Consider the following 19,413-nt stretch of genomic DNA (forward strand, 5'->3'; position numbering starts at 1 on the left):
ACAAAGGGAAGTCTGGTCAGTTGATAATTTGAACAGATTTCAGAGTAAAGTATCAGGTTTAGGATTTATCAGGATATTCACACTAACTTAATTTCGCGGTAATTACTGAAGAAAGCTCTTTTTTGAAGAAGAGACATGAATACAGACATTTTTAGATTGTTCTAACTCCTATTCTACACCTGTGGTCCTCTTCAAACCGCACTGAAAACGGTATGTTTTATGCACAATGGACTTTGTCACAGAGTGTGCATTTGCTGTGCTTCGGGTTTATTCTAGGGGGCAGCATTTTCTCTGCGGCACATTCTGCTACCGGAAATAAGGAAGACGAAGGAAGAAGAAGAAGAGGCTTACTCTCCGTTAGCTACCTAGCTACTGCTTGAAAGTAGCGACAAAATATTCAGGTATTGTGATAAAACTACCCATTATGTGGACATTATGTAGTATATAAATACTAATAGAATATAATTAAATATATTAAGGCTCGTCCTTGATGCATTTATCCGAAGTATATGCTTTTAAAGGTGCAGGTTATCTTTGTTTTGATTCGTGTTGACGAAAGTCAGGCTTCAGTGTTGTGTTTTTCAGAGAAGGCCCAAACTATTGTTACGTAGAATTTCATATGTCATGTTGTCATGTTGCAGTCACACTGAAGGAATTACAGTTAGTTACATAAACCGTTAATACTACATAAGCCAATATTCTCGGTGTCTAAAATTATATCTTTTTAAATTGTAAACATAACCCCGATGCACTCCTGCAGGATCTTATCATAATGAGTTATGCAGAGAAGCCGGAGGATATAACAAGGGAGGAGTGGATGGAAAAACTCAACAATGTCCACATCCAGAGGGCTGATATGAACAGACTCATTATGAACTACCTGGTGACAGGTGAGGTATCTTTTTGTGGTTTTTGTTACAGAAAGTTGGGTTTCAGATGTCTATTCTTACAGACATCTGAAGCCAAGTACAGATGTGAGTGTGGATTTTGGGAGCGGGTTTTTTCTTATGTATATATATTTTTTTCCTGTCCAACAGAGGGTTTTAAGGAGGCAGCAGAGAAGTTCAGGATGGAGTCTGGGATAGAGCCTAGTGTGGACTTGGACTCCTTAGATGAAAGAATTAAGATCAGAGAAATGATCTTGAAAGGACAGATCCAGGATGCTATCGCCCTAATCAACAGTCTGCACCCAGAGCTGTTGGACACAAATCGTTACCTCTACTTTCATCTCCAGGTGAGACATCTCAGCTTTGTACTTTAATAACTGCTTCTTGTTATGTATGCCTTGCTATTTTAACACCTGATTGCATCCATGGCTTTCTGGTTTTTGCAGCAGCAGCATCTTATTGAGCTGATTCGTTTGAGGGAGACTGAAGCTGCCCTTGAATTTGCTCAGTCTCAGCTAGCAGAACAGGGGGAAGAAAGCCGAGAATGTCTGACAGAGATGGAGAGGACGCTGGCCTTGCTGGCATTTGACAACCCAGAAGAGTCACCTTTCGGAGACCTCCTTAACATGATGCAGAGGCAAAAGGTAGAATCAGCACATTATAATTATTATACACACATTATAATTTTAAACTGATTTACTGTATAGGCAAAGTGTCCTTTAACTGATTGAAGGGAACATTCTAGCAGTTTTACATAAGAAGCCAATTTAAATTATCAGTACTACTCTCACCCAGTGAGCGTTTGTAAAGTTCAGTTCAATTCAGCTTTTTTTATGTTGTGCGAATTTACAACAGTCAATTCAGGGAATTTTATATTATTAGGTTTAAACCCAACAGTATTACAAAGATAACTCCAACAATCAGACAGTCCCTTATGAGCAGCAGCTAGTGATGGTGTGAGATAAAAACTCCCATCAACAGGAAGTGACCTTCATCCTGTGACGTCTGCTGTAGTTCTGAAGACAGATTTTTATAATCTGAGAACATCAAATGAAGTGATCTCATTTTCATACACAAGAAATTATTCTATATGTTGCTTTCTGTTTTTTTAGGTGTGGAGTGAAGTAAATCAGTGTGTACTAGACTATGAAAACAGAGAGTCAACCCCGAAGCTGGCCAAGCTCCTGAAGCTGCTGCTGTGGGCTCAAAATGAACTTGACCAAAAGAAAGTGAAGTATCCTAAAATGACTGACCTCAGCAAGGGAACCATTGAAGACCCAAAATAAGGATCAAAGTGAAAAAAGTACCACAGCATCACAAGATGGACACATTTCCTTTATCTATTCATACCCCACAACAAACTGACTCATATAGAGTACAACCTTTTCTTTTTGTAAGGGTTGCTTTTTGATACTTTATTAACTCAGAATGTGCAGGAAACTGGATGGCATTTTAAAATGACCTCTCACACTAAAGTGACGTGCAAGTATTTCACTTGGTATTCTAATTTACATATTTGTTTATATAAAATTAGTATACTTAAGTTACACTAGTTTTTCTGTCTTTTGGCAGGGAAAGTTGTTGGCATTGGAATGTGTGAATAAAGCCTAAATTAGGCTATCACTTTCTGTGTGTAACCACTTAGAGGAGGAAAAGTTTGATCAGGATAAATGGTTGGCTTAGTGTGCACTGCTTCAAATAAACATATATTCCATCCCTAGAAAAAAAGTCTGCTCAGCTAAGCTGTTGGTCTTTCAGCTACTACTCTTGTGTGATGACAGTAGCCACAACTTGATACTTGGGGTGTTTGAAGCTACTGTTACCTTTTAAAGTTAAAATCTGCTTCAGATTTTATGCTGTATTGTTGCTTGAGGCATTATTAAAAAAAAGATGCCCACAAAGACTTTCAGACTAAATATAATATTAGCAATAGAGGGAAAATCTAGGAGATTACCGGAATGCCATCAAGTGTAAAGGCAGCCTCAGTTTCAGTGTTTTGAATACTGTTGATAATGTTTAAAGATGTGAATGGATAATGTGTCCGCAGACATGGAGGCACTTTTACAGATGGATTTATTTACATTTATGAAACCAGTCGCTGTTTTGCAAAATTTAATGTGCTTTTCTTTTTTTGCTGGGATATTATTTTGCAATAAAAGTGGGATTTTTAAACTGGGCAAGTGTTGAAAGACTTGGTGTGTTTCAATTCTAGAGACTTCAAACTGTAGAGGTAAAGAGCAATCAAGTATATTTAATTCCATTAAAATTCTGGTATATGACAGCTTACCAATTACATTAAACATTACCATGTTATACTGACTGTTACCAAACAAACAATATCATACTTTCACTTATAGGAATTCACTGAAAGAGACACAATGATGAATGACATGCTGTGAAACAAGTGTTCACTTTATTAACTCTAGAAAGTGTCCTGCCTGTGAATCATACTTATTACTGATGCATTCATGTATAGGTGATCTCTAATGAGAGTAGGGAGAGATGGAAGAGAGCCTGGAGTGGTGGAGGTATGTTCTGGAGTATAAGAAGCCAGATGGAGTACATGTGATTCCCGGCCGCGTCCTCAGGTCATGCGCGGCTCAGCTGGCTGGAGTGTTCACGCACATCTTCAACCTTTCCCTCTCTCTGTCTGTAGTCCCAGCCTGCTTCAAAATGGCCACCATCGTCCCTGTACCCAAATCCTCCACCATCTCCTCATTAAACGACTGGCGACCTGTAGCCCTGACCCCCATCGTAAGCAAATGCTTCGAGAAGCTGGTCAGGGACTTCATCTGCTCTGCACTACCCGACTCACTGGACCCTCTACAGTTCGCATACCGCCACAACAGGTCCACTGATGATGCCATAGCCCTGACACTACACACTGCCCTGTCACACCTGGAGAAGAGAGACACGTATGTGAGGATGCTGTTTGTAGATTACAGCTCAGCATTCAATACCATCGTTCCCTCGAAGCTGGACAGGAAACTGCAGGATCTAGGACTGAGCAGCTCCCTCTGCAGCTGGATCCTTAGCTTCCTGTCTGACAGACGCCAGGTGGTCAGACTGGGCAGCATCACCTCATCCCCCATCACACTGAACACTGGTGCTCCACAGGGGTGTGTACTGAGCCCTCTCCTGTACTCACTCTACACCTACGACTGCACAGCCACTAACAGCTCCAACATCATTGTGAAGTTTGCGGACGACACTACAGTGGTGGGTCTTATCACCAACGGTGATGAGACGGCTTACAGGGAGGAGGTCAGCGCCCTGACCCACTGGTGTCAAGACAACCATCTCACCCTCAACGTCGCAAAGACAAAGGAGTTGATAGTGGACTTCCGGAGGTGCAGAGAAGTACACACCCCCATCACCATCAACGGCGCTGCTGTGGAGAGAGTGAGCAGCTTCCGGTTCCTTGGAGTACATCTGGCTGAGGATCTTACGTGGTCAGTACACACAAACAAAACAGTGAAGAAGGCGCAGCAGCGCCTCTTCTTTCTCAGGAGACTGAAAAGATTCGGCATGAGCCCCCGCATCCTCAGGACCTTCTATCACTGTGCCATTGAGAGCATCCTCACTGGATGCATCACCACCTGGTATGGCAACAGCACCGCCTACAACTGCAAAGCTCTCCAGCGAGTAGTGCGGTGCTCTGAACGGATAATTGGAGGTGAGCTTCCCTCCCTCCAAGACATCTACAGGAAGCGCTGCCTGAGGAAAGCGGGGAGGATCATCAAGGACTCCAGTCACCCCAGCCATAAACTGTTCAGACTGCTTCCATCAGGAAGGAGGTTCTGCAGCATCCGGTCCCGTACCAGCAGACTGAGAGACAGCTTTTTCCATCAGGCCATCAGACTGCTGAACACGTCATAGACACCTCAGCTTCACTACTGGAACTTCAACATTATGCACTCCACACTGTATATAAATGCCACTTGTTTTGCACATATTCAACTCTGTATATTTTATATATTTTATTATTATTATTATTATTTTTTTTTTATTATTATTATTTTTTTTTACTATTTAATTTGTAAAAATGTGTATACACACACACACACACACACACACACACACACGTAGGAAAATATTTAGTATACACATCCAGAAATGCATACACTATTATATATTGTACATATATTTATTAGTTTCAGGTTGGCCATTCTTGTATTTTGCTCGTTTGTGTTGTTGTGTTTGCACATCTCTGTTGCTTGTGGGGCTCGCACACAAGAATTTCACTCGCATGTGCTGTGCCAGTGTGCCTGCACATGTGATGTGACAATAAAAGTGATTTGATTTGATTTGATTTGATTTGATGTGAATGAATAGGAAAAAGATAAGTGGAAAGGTGAACATGCAAGGAGGAGATCTAGTGAGATGACATGAGTTTGAAAACCTGGGGTCTGTCATCCATAGCAACTAACAGTGCACAAGAAAGATGAAGAAGAAAGTGCAGGCAGGGTAGACTGGGTGAAAATGGTTGTCGGGGAATTTGTGACAGAAGGACAGCAGAAAGAGTGAAAGGGAAGGTTTATAAGATGACAGTGAGGCCTCTGCGTGTTTGTATGGATCCATGGTTTGGAGACAGTGGCACAGACAAAAAGACAGGAGGCAGACTGAAGCTATTAAGATTTGTATTGGGAGTGACAAGAATGGACAGGATTAGAAATGAGCATATCAAAGGGACAGCTTAGGTTAAGTGCTTTGGAAACAAAGATAAAGAGGCAAGGTTGTAATGGTTTAGACATGTGCAGAGGAGGGAAAATGGATGTGCCAGACAAAGATGTTGAATATGGAGATGCCAGACAGGAAAAAAAGAGGAAGAACACAGAGAAAATTCACTGATGTATTCAAAGGATTCAAATTCAAAGGATATTCAAAGGATTGGTGTAACAGAAGAGTAAGCTAGTGATTGGATGAGATAGAGACAGACAACACACTGCGGTGATATCTAAACGGTGACTAAATATGCAACTAAAAAAATCTTAAATTCTTAACTTGCCCCTGCGGGCAGTCTTTATCCTTCAAGCTTGGGTCTTTGCTGTTCCTGGAACTGCACTGTTCTGAACAGAGATCTACCAGTCTATCCACTCTACCAGTCTGGGGGTCACTGTTGGCTTCACCCTTCAAATCGCCGCTCTCAGCCCTTGGTATTTCTCAAGCTTCTGAGAATTCCTTCTACCTGATGTTACCATATATATATATATATATATATATATATGTATATATGTATATATATATATATATATATATATATATATATATATATATATATATATATATATATATATATATATATGTATATATATATATATATATATATGTATATATATATATATATATATATGTATATATATATATATATATATATATGTATATATATATATATATATATATGTATATATATATATATATATATATGTATATATATATATATATATATATATGTATATATATATATATATATGTATATGTATATATATGTATATGTATATGTATATATATGTATATATATATATATATATATATATATATATATATATATATATATATATATATATATATGTATATGTATATATATATATATATTAAGATTTGTATTGGGAGTGACAAGAATGGACAGGATTAGAAATGAGCATATCAAAGGGACAGCTTAGGTTAAGTGCTTTGGAAACAAAGATAAAGAGGCAAGGTTGTAATGGTTTAGACATGTGCAGAGGAGGGAAAATGGATGTGCCAGACAAAGATGTTGAATATATATATATATATATATATATATATATATATATATATATGTATGTATGTATGTATGTATGTATGTATGTGTGTGTGTGTGTGTGTAGGTGAAGTCTGCTGTTAATTTGTCCTCTTATTTTACTATCAAAAAGTTTGTTACTTTACACTGTTGCCGTACATTAATTCCCACCGGCAACCAGCATACATGCTGTGACGTGTTATGTAACAATTTCCTGCTAACTCAGTATAGCCGGGGGAGCATTTCAGCAACCTTCTAGGTACTGCGCATTTTGGTGCCCCATCCCGACAGCTGCATCTCAGCACGGGGAGAATCACATCTTCATCCGGCAAGGACAGCTCACCGACAGAGCCCATCCTGGTTCTCCGCGGAGGCTCTGTTTCTACTTGCAGTACTGCATCGTCATCATCGCCGAGGGCCCGGAGTCACAGGCGTCTCTCTGACGTTTCAGATGATAAGGTAACGGATGAAGCAGCCGGGCTAAACCACTTCCTGATTAACCCTAGCGACGACAAGAAGAACTGCTGCGTGGCTGCTGGCTGGAGGAGGAGGCAGGGAAGAAAAACTGACACGTGGATTACTCCTCCTAGGGCATCAGGAAAAACAGACTGCCCCCCCTTCTAGCTCTGTTTCGAATACGGCGATCACCTCCTCTCTCTCTGTTAGTCCAGTTTTACAGGGTATGGAATTCACCGTCAGGATCCTATGATGTGATTTCGCGCATACTTTTAGGAGATTTCCCCTTTTCACCCGAACGCTTACTTTTCTCACTGATCGACCGGAAAGGGAAGAAAGTGCAGTATACCCGGAGCGGTTGAGAAGAGGCTGCCGTCCGTCACCTCACGTTGAATGGCAGTTATTCAAAAACATGGCAAGACCTATAGTCCAGATTTGGTCTGTCACAAGGACAACCACCCGCCCGCCAAGATCGTCCCCGGGTGTCATAAGAAGTGGCCTGAACACAACACCAGCTGGTCAAGGTAACCGTTGGTAACACCAACTCATCGGGGCTCGTTTTAACCATGTTTTAACAACTCTACTAAATCAAACCCACCGCCTAAAAGGCTCACAGAGGCCATATGGAGGGGGGAGAGTTTTTAACTTTTAAATCGTTAATGACGCTTAATGCCTGCCGGTCCTCTCAGGGTTTCTGAAGTGCTGTATCTGGTGGTGACACGTATCTTTTCTGGCCTTTCATGGCTCAGTGTTTTTATGCAGTGCTGTTTTCGCTAAAAAGAAGGAAATAACAGTGCTGCCTTCATGAAAAGACTGCCATGAACTATTATAAAGTTATGATGTACATTTTGAATACTAGTATCTTATGTATAAATCTAACCAAACCATGTTAGAACCCATCACCACTAACCCCTGTTGAATGCCCTACAGGTTGGACTTGCTTCCGCCACATACTGTAGATAAGACAGCCCCTACGAACTGGTCTAACAAGGCCAAAGTTTGTCCCCAGCTGTTGGGGGATGTGCAGCCAAATTCAAATTGTTCTGCTCTCCTCCGGTGCAGGCCTGTGGCAAGGATATGGACAGTGGTGCTGCTGCTGGGGACGTGCCTCCTGTACTGCGCCCGTGTGGCGATGCCCATCTGTGCCGTCAGCATGGCAGAGCAGTTCGGCTGGAGCAAGAGGGAGTCCGGCATGGTACTGGGCAGCTTCTTTTGGGGCTACTGCTTCACTCAGGTGTTCGGAGGCTACGTGAGTGACCGGTAAGAAACCGCATGCTCTATAAGTTGGTAGGCTCTGGGTTTATGATTGAAAATCATCTTGAGTCTACAGAACTCTGAAGCGGGTCTTCAGTTGGCATCTGTTCTAGTTTTAGAGTTGTAATTAAAATCAAGTCGCTTTATGTTGAACCGTGCTGGCACTGACGTAAGCAGCCCAGTGGTGTTTGCTCAGTCTACAGAGCGAGATGTTTGCCCTGTAATGTCATGTTAAGTCACAGTGTCATTAACAGATAAGCTGCATGGGTGTCTGCACAGTATTTTTTTTCCCCACTCTAGAAACTGTTAACAGTCCAAAATACTTGATCTAAATGCTCACCTTATTTAGATCAAATATTCTCTATGATTATATTTTCAGCCAAAGTTATCCAAAAGATTAAAACCTCTCAATGTGTTCTTCCAAGCTGATATCTTAGAAGTCAAAAGTTGATATCTTAGTAGGCCAAAGTTAAAGCTAATGCAACCCATCTGTGCTCTGTTCACAGGGTGGGAGGTGAGAAGGTCCTCCTGCTGTCTGCAGCAGCCTGGGGTTCAATGACAGCTTTCACCCCAATCCTGGCCCACTTCTGCTCCAAGCCGATCCTCTCTATGACACTAGCTCGCTTCCTCATGGGCCTACTGCAAGGTGAGATTAGCGGTGTGCAAGATGAATCACCACTTGAGATTACATTAGTGAGGTGTAAGATCCAGGTAATGAAAAAGGTCTCGGACAGTACTCCCATCGGTCGCAGTTTCGGGTTCCCGATAACTGCCAGACTTATTTGCATCTGTAATTGCTGTTTTTCAGTCGTATGTCCCTGCCAAAAAGTCATGCTTCCGTTTAAATGGACTCACATTGTGAAGACTTCTGAAATACAGTGTTGAGTGAGGGCCAGAAGTTTTTTGATTATTTTTCAGACCTTTAACATGCAAATGTGCAAATCTTTGACCTTTTGAATATAAAATGTCACCACTCCCCCCCCCCCCCTAACGTTTTTGTAATTTTCTATTCTATCTATGGCCTTATGTGACCTTGAAACATTTTTAAGCCCAAGAAGACGTTCGTGCCAAACCTGAAGACACAAAATTTCCTTTAGGGTTACTTGAGATATCATCTTCACAACAACTGAAGAGACAACAAAGCGATGTGAGGTCAGAGTGACTTTCTTTGAGTCCAAGTGAATGTTTGCCCCAGATTTGGTGAGATTTTCTCAGTGTGCTCTAAAGATATTGTGCACAAGAACAGTAGGGATGGGCAATCAGACATTATTCATCTGACCACAACTGCTGCTGCCTTTAATGCCTCAAGAACATTTGCCAGTAAATGGTCTTTCATTTATTTTTTGTGGCATTTCTTACAAAATTCTGTTTGCAATGCATCTGCTTACTGTCTGCATCAGGGAAGTCGAAATAATCTATCTGACCCACATGAACTCGTGCAGACACTTGTTAAAGTCCTTGTTGGTTCATGTTTGCGGACGTTTGTCTTGTGTTTAATGATTCAATTTGTCAGTCACACTTACAAGGAATGTGACTTGAACGTGTCCACTGCAGAGACAACAAAGAAATGCTAAAAACACCCTTGCACTAGCTAGTCTTTTAATGTTAAAAAATGTGGGATCCCAGGAATCCAAGATCTTTGAGTATCCTACATTCATCATGGCTACTTTTTATATAGAAAACAAATAATAATTCTCATATTTGTTGAGCAATCAAGACATATTTACCTCTGCTGGTGGGATGTTCGATTTGTCAAACAGACATCTGTACTTTGCTTTGTTTGGCTTTAGAACAGCGATTAAGTTTAGTCATTTAAAAGTGTCCTTAAATTGATTTGACTGCATTGTTTTATTTCAAATAACCCAGCACAGTATCATATGTACTACTCTGTTTCTATTTTCTGTCACATTTTTATGTTTGTCTTATTAGACAATAATGTGTAACGTTCTTCCGCTGAACCTTAAGCCCTTCTAAAATTTGGTTATGCTTTGTGTTTTCATGTCAGGAGTTCATTACCCCTCTCTTGCAAGTCTGTGCTCACAAAAGGTGGTGGAAAGTGAAAGAGGCTTCCTCATGAGCACCGTGGGTAGTGGCTCCTATCTGGGGTGAGTCAAGTGTTATGCAATAACTGGGTAGTAGTGAGAAAAGGCTGAGTGTTCCTTCTTAGTTCATTATTGGGTGTTTTTATTGCAAAACAAGAAGTTTTTTTGTGCTTTTATTGATTTTAATAGCAGTTACTATTACATATGGTGATTTTATTGTTTCTGTAAAAATGTATAAGGAAATTTCACAATAAAATTCTGTCATACTAATCACATGCGGAAATGTCTTTTTACAGGGTTGTGTTTTAACTTGTCATGTTGTTGTGGTTTTATTTCCCAGCACTCTGGTAATTGGGGGGGCAGGCTCCCTCATGTTGGACCTTTACGGCTGGCAGAGTGTTTTTTATGTTTCTGGACTCCTTTCAGTCCTGTGGGCCTACTGCATGTGGAAATATCTACTCAAAGGAGAAGGCAAGTGATGCTTCAGCTGTGTCAGTAGTTTCTGTGCTGTCTCTTATCTTGTACCTGCTCAGCTGGAGTCAGCATCTTCTTCTGTGCTCATGTTCCTGTATTTTATCTGTGTTTTGTAGGGCCTATAATCACCCTGGAGTCCCTGGGCAGCAGTGGAGCCCAGTCCAAACTGACCAAAAGACATTGGTTACGGCTCTTAAAACAACCTGCTGTCTGGTGAGATAAAGCCTGTGTTTATTTATGAGGGTGTGACTTTATGTGCAATTGCACCTATAATTTTTGCACACATATTTTATGCTCTGTGCACATGTGCAGTACTGCATGCTTGTTTTCATATTCAGATGGATAAGCAGCAATAATCTTGCCTGTGTGCCTTCAGGTTCTGATGTAATGCTTCGGCTGATTTACTGCAACCTCAAAATTTCAGAATACTAATTGTAACCATTGCATGTGTGTTGAGCTAGAAGAAAAAAAATAGGTGGAGGAATGTGGAAATATGTAAAATATCTTATTATTGGATTTATGTTGGTGTTCCTCAACTGTCTGAATCATGTCTCTGAGGTCTTTTCCTTCCAGTCCCTCCCTATGACCTAGATATTTATACACTGTAATACACCTGATGTGCTCCATTTTCAGTGACACAGAGTACATGTGTGGTCTTAATTGATCTGATCCCTGTTGACACCTCCACATATTACATGGTAGTTTAGGCTTGTAAGTATTACTATGCTGTTGACTCACTTTAACATAATGCATCATACCTTCATAGAGGTATCGGTTAATAACAAATAGCACAGATACAAACCTTTGTCTAATAGGAAAAACAGTATCTAAGTCAATGTGTCATTGTGTGCTAAAAAACCCAGAGCGAGTAGTTGTGTAATTATAATGGGCTCACTGAGACTTGTTTTTCTTCATTCAATAACCAGTGCTGTAATAGTGACGCACCTCTGCACGGCGAGCACCTTCTTTACTCTTTTGTCATGGCTGCCAACATTCTTTAAAGACACATTCCCCGATGCCAAGGTAACTATTTTCTCATGACTCCTTTGATTATTAGAGAAACCAATCAATAAAAAAAGGGCTTAAGGGATAAAAATATGAAATACTGCACCTTTATTTACTAGACTTAGAGTCTACAGCCATGTGAGTGACTTTGTGAAAGTAGAATTAGATATAAAGGCGCTTTGAACTATGTTCTAAGTTTTGCAGTTATATAAATCAAAACTCTGAATAGGTTAAAATTTTGACCAAATGGTGGCGCTTGAGGAAAAGTCAAGGAAAAATGCACTCTTTTGTAAACTCCTGTTTTGAAGCTTTGATTTTAGAATTTTGGCCATCACCATCCTGGTTTCATGGAACCAGAAGTGACCACTTAAATGACACTGTGGAGGATTCATAGACTGCATTGCACAGACACAGATATCTGCTGAATAACATACGAATAAAATACTACAGTTTGACTCTTTAGAATTCACATATAGGCTGTAGGAAAAAATAACCAGCAAAAATGGTGCCAGCAATATTATATGTCAGGTAGTTGCATTAAACAGGCTCCAAAAGGCACAAGTAACACAAGTGCAATTGAGTCATCTGGTTCAGTGACTCAAATTAGCTGAGGTGAACTAGCTTTGGACATCTTATTCTGCATCTTTTAAGACTTAATGAAATTTAAGAAGGAGATTACAAGAAAGGATGAAAAATAAAATCAACCTCCCAGAACTGTTATGGAAGTAGATATTAGGTGGGGGTTTTTTTTGGCCAAAACCTCCTTTTTTGTACTAGGCTGCAAACATGTTTACTTATGGTACAATGTTGAGCATTTTAACTTGAAAATCTGTCTGACCAAGCAGCTGGAAAAATTACAAGAACTATAGTTCCTGGAGGGGCCACTTGAGCCTGGCTGCAAAACAGAGGCAATCTCCATAGATTTGCATGCTAAAATGTCCAAATTAACAAACACCACTGCAAAGCATGTTTACAACCTAGCACAAAAATGGCCCAAATTCATAACAGCTCTACAATTGGTGGGTTTTCTTGTTGTTTTAACTCGTGGTTTTTCTAAGATTTTTAGCTGTGGCCGCTTTGATTGCCAGATTTGGTGATGTAGGCAGCTGGTTTGTCAGGTATAGAACAAGTATATTTAGCACCCTGCCATATTTCCTAAACATGGGTTCCTCTGGTTCCTTAAAAGCATGACAGTGACTAAAATGCTATTGCTTAGGCTTTAAAATGCAGTCAAGAAACCACTGGGTTTCTACATCCATCTTCTAAAAATAATTTTTAAGACTCGTCGACTTTTTAAAGCAACATTAAGTCACAGTTATTTGTCATTAATTGTTAGGATCATCATCACTGAGACAGGTCACTAAAACAGCACATGTCCTTGATACACTACACGAAGCTGGCTGCTGTATGTGGTCAAATAAAGCCCAAAAATATTTTATCTTTCCAGGGCTGGGTGTTCAATGTCATTCCTTGGTTAGTGGCCATACCGTCATCCCTCTTTAGTGGCTGTCTCTCTGACCACCTCATCAGTCAAGGTAAACAATAGGAGAAATAAACTGTACATCAGTATTATTTTAAATGTTTAGTGCACTGATATCGTTACATTGGACTTCCCTAATCTCTCTTCTGAATCCCTCAGGCTTCGATACAGCATCAGTGAGGAAGTTGATGCAGGTACGATATTTCTCAGTTGTTCAGTTATTCTGTTGTATGTTGCATGTTTAGTGTGATTCTTCTTCCCAGTACAAAGTGCATGACTGTCCTGTTTACACTGCTTATGTAATGAATTATGTACAATTGTGTTTGATGTGGGGTTTTTTAATGTGTCCATCCCTCTGTGTTAGTTTTTCTCCATGGGTGTGTCCAGTGTGTTTACCCTTCTTCTGTGTGGCACAACTACCTTCCCCTGGGCTGTAGCATTTGTGTCTGCCACCATGGGCCTCACCACCTTCAGTCACAGGTACTGCCACCCATTGTTTCCTCACACTCTGTAGCTGTATTCACACTTATGCTGCAGCCCTGAACTTTTCTAAACATTACCCGACAGAGGTGCTTATGAGAACACATTGATCCCACGTGACTGGATCAAATATTAAATGGTCTTTAACCTGCTTGTTCCTTAGTAAGAAATGTTTTGCCCCATTGTGGGTATTTGTGCAGATGTGAGGTTAGCTTTACATGTGAATGTGGTGTTTCCTGAGAGATTGTTTTGTGTTTTGTTCACTCAAACTTGATGATACAATTTCAGAATATTACCCTTATTTGCATAGCTGCTTAGAAATTAAATGTTAAATATTTCACCACTCCGCCCCCCAGTGTACAACTTTGTATTTGAAAAAGTCTTAAATCATGCTGCTTGGCTCAGGCATAACCAAGGAAGACTTGGCAGATCTCAGCTTTTATTAGGCATGCAGTTTGTCTAGTTGTCATTGTATCGGATCAGTGTCTGTAAGCATTTATGTTTTAACCACTTTACCTAGTAGTGCCTTATTACATTTGGTTTGTCTTGGAATTCGTCATCCCAGCTACTAACAGGGCATAAACATCGACTTTAATTATAATAAGTTAAAATAACTTCCAAAGTAAATACTGCATTTTTTTTAAAGAATGCATCAATGCATGTTTGGTGTGCTAATAAGTATGCAAGCCAACTTGGGTTTATGGTAATGAAGGTACAGCCGCTACAATGGTATGATTCATTGATGTGTATTTAATAACTTGTGAACAACACTGGAGGTCTTTGGCACAGAGGAACATTTTAAAAAAGAGTGACTAAAGAAAAGGATAAAAAAGAATAAGAAAACAATGATCAGTTCTTTGGTGGTTTGGGGCTTTTAAGGGATTTGTTCAAAGCAATAAGATATCAAAAATATCCATCCATCCATTCGCTTTCGCTTCTCCTTTTCAGGGTCGCGGGGGGGGGGGGGGGCGCTGGAGCCTATCCCAGCTGTCATAGGGCGAGAGGCGGGGTACACCCTGGACAGGTCGCCAGTCTGTCGCAGGGCCAACACACAGGGACAGACAACCATTCGCACTCACATTCACTCGCACATTCACACCTAGTGGCAATTTGGATTTTCCAATTACCGGTAACCTATCCTCACAAGCTGCATGTCTTTGGACGGTGGGAGGAAGCCGGAGTACCCGGAGGGAACCCACGCAAACACGGGGAGAACATGCAAACTCCACACAGAAAGACCCCGGCCTGATGTTGGAATTGAACTCAGGACCTTCTTGCTGTGCGGCAACAGTGCTAACCCTATCAAAAATATATCTAAAAATAATCAGATATCCTTTAAATGAAATTGTGAGTGCACTTCTTTTAGTGTATTCAGTTGCATATTGAAAGGGGAAGCTTGAGGAACAATGACCATGGTAACCATCAATGACTTTGCATCTGTTCATTAGCAGCCTTTTACCAGCCATGTGGTTTTTCTGTTTGATAAAATAGTGTTTATGTGCTTAAAGAAAAAAATTTTTCCTTCCTTGTTACTAAAGCTGATTCTGAAGTATGATTTCACTAACTCAGAAGGTACAGCAACCGTGGCAGTTGGTCTTGAATCAACTGTAATCTCCACATTTTGATTTTTTTCTTGAAATTCTAACTTTATTCTCAAAACAATCATCAATATAGATTTTTTCTAACTGTGGCCCTAATACTACATTTTATACATATTTGAATGGTGTAAATAAAAAGTATAAGTTATATACATATATTACCTCGTAGTAATAATCAGTAAATTTAATGATTATGATGTGGACAATAAATGTATTTCATTTTGTTTTTATGTGGCTCCATTAATGATATTTCGAACTCACTAAAGAAAATCTATTCTTCACTCTGGTTCCAGCCTTGATGACTAAAAGAGAGTGGAATTGATATAGATATGTTTACAATAAACCAGTAAATATGCATTCAGCAGTAGCCCATACAGACACAGATTTTCTCTCCATCTGTTTTTTTATGGGAAAAAATGCCATTCAGAGTTAGGCTTATACTCTGTTGCGGTTTGGGATGTATTTAGAGTCATTTCTGAAGTTCAAATTGACAATGACATGTTTTTCTGTTGCAGTGGTGTTTCTGTAAATGTTCAAGATCTTGCTCCGTCCTGTGCTGGCGCTTTATTTGGTAAGTTCTAAAAATGTGTTTTAGAACAATGGCAAAATGTCACACCTTACGAGTAATTACTGTACATTTCTTTTCCAGGCGTTATGAATACATGCGGTGCTTTCTCAGGTGAGTTTGTATTAATTAAAAAAATATCTACATGTCATTAATCTTTTACCAGTAGTTGCTTCCATGCTTTTAAGTGAAATCATTGATTCACTTCTCTAAATTCAAACTTTGAGGTGATGTGCTGAATGTCAGTCCCGCTTGTCTCTTTGTCCCATTCATATTTCATCAAGGGACCATGATGAAGTTTGTGTCAGATGAATAATACAGGGATGAGGAGATGACAGTTAGTGGTCCTGTGAGGGACACAGAAAAGATTGACATTTTCTCTGTAGAAATTTAGATGTGGGACAAATTGAATAGTTTTGCCACTTGCACATGTTGTTACCCTCTTTGTGCTGCTTTGCTATTTATAGCTACTCTGTGTTCCTGTGCAGGGGTCTTAATGGTGTACTTCTCGGGGTATCTCATTGAGGCGACAGGCTCATGGGCTTCTGTGTTTGCCCTCATCACCACGGTCAACTTGCTTGGCCTCTGTACCTTCCTGGCATTCGCTGAGGCACGCCGGGTTGACATTGACTCTACTAAGTTCCGCCACCACAACATACACATCTAAATCGTCAGTTATTGGAGGGACCTGAATGTGACCTCGGGCAACCAGCAGCTGCGATATTATCCAGCGCATAGATGGAACTGCACACAACAATTATGAAAAGTTTGATTGGCTCTGTGGTTGTTTGACTGCAACAGCAGTACACAGCAGAGCCTGCACAATGTTACTGAAAAGTCTTGTCGGGCTTTAACCTTGGATCCTGGAAAGAAGACAACTGTGTTAAAGGGTGCTGTGCTAGTTAAAGAAGAACGTGGAGGTAGGAAAGACTACACTACCTCCAGGCTCCATGGAAAATAGTTTACACTTAACATGTGTACAAACTGTGTTACTTAGGAACAAGAAAATCAAACAGATTGTTAACTGAAAGCCATAGCCCACTGCTCTGCTGTGTTTGTGCCGAAGGAGCTGTGAGAGTGATGGATGTGTCACTCTCCGGAGTGAGAGCTGTGACAGACCGAGGTGGTTTGTTTTTGCCCTGCAGGGATGGGTTAGGCGGCGTGGATGACACAGGGAGAGTCCAGCCTCTCATACCTGAAGTCTTTTATTAGTACGCCTCACTCAGCCGTCACTGAGAGATCTGAGTGACACCTCATTACCCAGCCACTAATTACTTTAAAGGCGGTTTAATGTCCTATACAATTTACCTTCTGTGGTTCGAATCACCAAGAGCTTTATGGCAGCAAGGCTTTGCCTAGGCGCTCTCGCTGATCGTTGTCTCCAAGGGTTTGTTTTAAGTTGAAAGACCAAAGGTTATTAATTAATTTAAATAATTGTATTTTCATTATTTGTAATTGCATGGAATAGAAATACCTCACCTAACTGCTTTGAGTAATTTTATATTTATGTGGATAGAGTTTGAAAGACTTTCTTTTTTTAAATTGTGTTAAATAGACAACAAATATATCTAAATAATCACCAGTGTGATATCATAATAATGTAAAAACAACACATGCAGACAACACGATTCTTCAAGAAGAAACCTTTTTAGGTTGCATTATTATCATCGCACTTAATACCTTTGTTACTTAGGCACTAGACAGGAAGTGATATCAGTATTTGAGAGGGCATCCATTAACTTTTCATGATAGATAGTGCTAGCTGTCACTAAGGCAGTTTGAAATAGTCTCCAAGTTACACAGTGACGTTATGAATGTTAGGGGACAGGCGAGATAACGATAAATTATCGGATTCAGTACAATCGAACTGGAAACCTATGTAGCAACGTAAAACTAGCTGCATAACTCCGTCTGAAGGTTTAGGTAAATGTAATGTTTATCTTTGGCGTTCACAGTTTTACAAGTTCTGTTTTCATGTTAGGTCCAGATGCTTATTTGATACCTTATATCTATGCATTTATTGTTTCGTGCCTCAGTTGAGCAACAAGAAAACTGCAAGACATGCACCTTCGTGGTAACAAAGTGTCAAGTGCTGATTGCTGTACATTGCTGATAGTTGCCTTATTTGTTGGATTTTTGTTGCCTCTTTGTCTTTTGTTACTGTTATTGGCATACAACTCCACATTGGCTTATATTTTCTAGGATTTTATTCCATGTATACTTGGAGGTGTAACATGAAGTGCATTTCTGATGTTGGCATTGTCACTTGTTACAAAAAAGAATGAAGTCATTGGATTTATTTAAAGCGCAGCTCTCCGTCTTTCAGAGTAAAAAAAAAAAAAGAACATTTCTTTACCTATTTATTTTTGTGTTTGGTAGAAAAACATAATCCTAAGTAGCTATAAATTATGATTACCTTTTTAAAAACTCTTATCTAAAATCGAGTATCTTTCCCCAAATCTCTTAAAATTCTGTTCCAACACTATGTTTTTAGTGTGGCCGTACACAGAGTGTGTTTTGCTTGGGTGTATCGATATCCACGTATTGGTATTGTTCCGGGATCATCATAATTAATGTTCGTTAGGGTGTGATTTTGGGCTAGGGTTAGTGTTACTGGCTATAGTTATGGTTATGAGCTTGTGATGACATCACAACATAGGTTTTGATGATCCAACAACAACACAAATACGGGGACATCAGATCATGCTTGTGTTTGTGTCTTACATAAGACTACTGTACAAAATAATCACTCTTCAACAGTTTTTTTTTTCTTATGCTGGATCTCACAGTTGCTTGCACTGCACTATTTACAAATGCCCACATGCCTCTTTTTTTTGTTATGTTCACATCTTGAAAATGTAAACCTTTTACATTATAAATAGTTTTCGCCAACATATCTTACTACAGGTTGCTGAAAGCCTTCTGTCAAATAGTTTTTGATAACCTGTAATGTACACGTTAGATAAAATAAAATGCAGTATTCTAATGTGTTTCAGATATACTGTATTTAAAAGCTCTTGAGTTTGAATAAAAAAAAATATATTTTTGTCAACTATTTTGAGTTTCTTCAATATGTTGCACAGAGAAAATACTGCGTGTATTTTCTCTGCATCTCCACAGAGAGGCAGTGCAGCATCAGTAATGAGGCGAGCACACGGCGTGCTTCCCAATCTCCAGATACTCCACAGTTCCTGTTATGTATAAAGGGGTCCTCCTGTTTAACAGCATACCCATGAAGTTTTCATGAATGTCGATTTGCAGCAAATATCGCCAGCTTCTGCACGAAAGAGCCTTTTCATACACAAAGCGTTCAAGCTTTTCAGGAACCATAAAGGTTTGTCCTGGGAACCTTTTATTTGGACTCCATTATTTAGACCAGTCCAAAGCAGGTTCCACCGCAGGTTCGTCGTG

The 19,413-nt window shown here is 39.9% G+C and overlaps 2 protein-coding genes across 2 annotated transcripts; both read left to right on the forward strand.

Annotated features, from left to right (window-relative positions):
* Nucleotides 1–295: 295 nt before the first annotated feature.
* Nucleotides 296–3,063, forward strand: LOC146645518 (glucose-induced degradation protein 8-B homolog). The gene is made up of 5 exons (XM_085394640.1): nt 296–401; nt 761–890; nt 1,038–1,234; nt 1,334–1,531; nt 2,000–3,063. The coding sequence occupies exons 2-5, from the start codon at nt 773–775 to the stop codon at nt 2,171–2,173; spliced, it is 687 nt and encodes a 228-aa protein (XP_085250766.1). The 5' UTR covers nt 296–401; nt 761–772; the 3' UTR covers nt 2,174–3,063.
* A 4,119-nt stretch (nt 3,064–7,182) lies between these two features.
* On the forward strand, nt 7,183–18,888 carry slc17a9b (solute carrier family 17 member 9b). The gene is made up of 13 exons (XM_085393864.1): nt 7,183–7,628; nt 8,167–8,364; nt 8,865–9,004; nt 10,364–10,463; nt 10,741–10,871; nt 10,991–11,087; nt 11,801–11,897; nt 13,327–13,414; nt 13,519–13,553; nt 13,724–13,839; nt 15,953–16,008; nt 16,087–16,116; nt 16,491–18,888. The coding sequence occupies exons 1-13, from the start codon at nt 7,498–7,500 to the stop codon at nt 16,667–16,669; spliced, it is 1,398 nt and encodes a 465-aa protein (XP_085249990.1). The 5' UTR covers nt 7,183–7,497; the 3' UTR covers nt 16,670–18,888.
* The last annotated feature ends 525 nt before the right edge of the window (nt 18,889–19,413 follow it).

The sequence above is a fragment of the Rhamphochromis longiceps genome, linkage group LG20 (assembly GCF_057381845.1).
Source record: "Rhamphochromis longiceps isolate RC_006_pf linkage group LG20, R_longiceps_female_GT1.1, whole genome shotgun sequence".
Lineage (NCBI taxonomy): Eukaryota > Metazoa > Chordata > Actinopteri > Cichliformes > Cichlidae > Rhamphochromis > Rhamphochromis longiceps.

What these genes read in the sequence shown, in the direction of transcription:
- slc17a9b (XM_085393864.1), top strand. Translation starts at nt 7,498, where the DNA reads ATGGCAGTTATTCAAAAACATGGCAAGACCTATAGTCCAGATTTGGTC. An exon ending in CTGTGCTGGCGCTTTATTTG is followed by an intron (nt 16,009 to 16,086) that starts GTAAGTTCTAAA and finishes TTTCTTTTCCAG; the next exon opens with GCGTTATGAATACATGCGGT. An exon ending in TACATGCGGTGCTTTCTCAG is followed by an intron (nt 16,117 to 16,490) that starts GTGAGTTTGTAT and finishes GTTCCTGTGCAG; the next exon opens with GGGTCTTAATGGTGTACTTC.
- LOC146645518 (XM_085394640.1), top strand. Translation starts at nt 773, where the DNA reads ATGAGTTATGCAGAGAAGCCGGAGGATATAACAAGGGAGGAGTGGATG. An exon ending in ACCTCTACTTTCATCTCCAG is followed by an intron (nt 1,235 to 1,333) that starts GTGAGACATCTC and finishes TGGTTTTTGCAG; the next exon opens with CAGCAGCATCTTATTGAGCT. An exon ending in ACATGATGCAGAGGCAAAAG is followed by an intron (nt 1,532 to 1,999) that starts GTAGAATCAGCA and finishes CTGTTTTTTTAG; the next exon opens with GTGTGGAGTGAAGTAAATCA.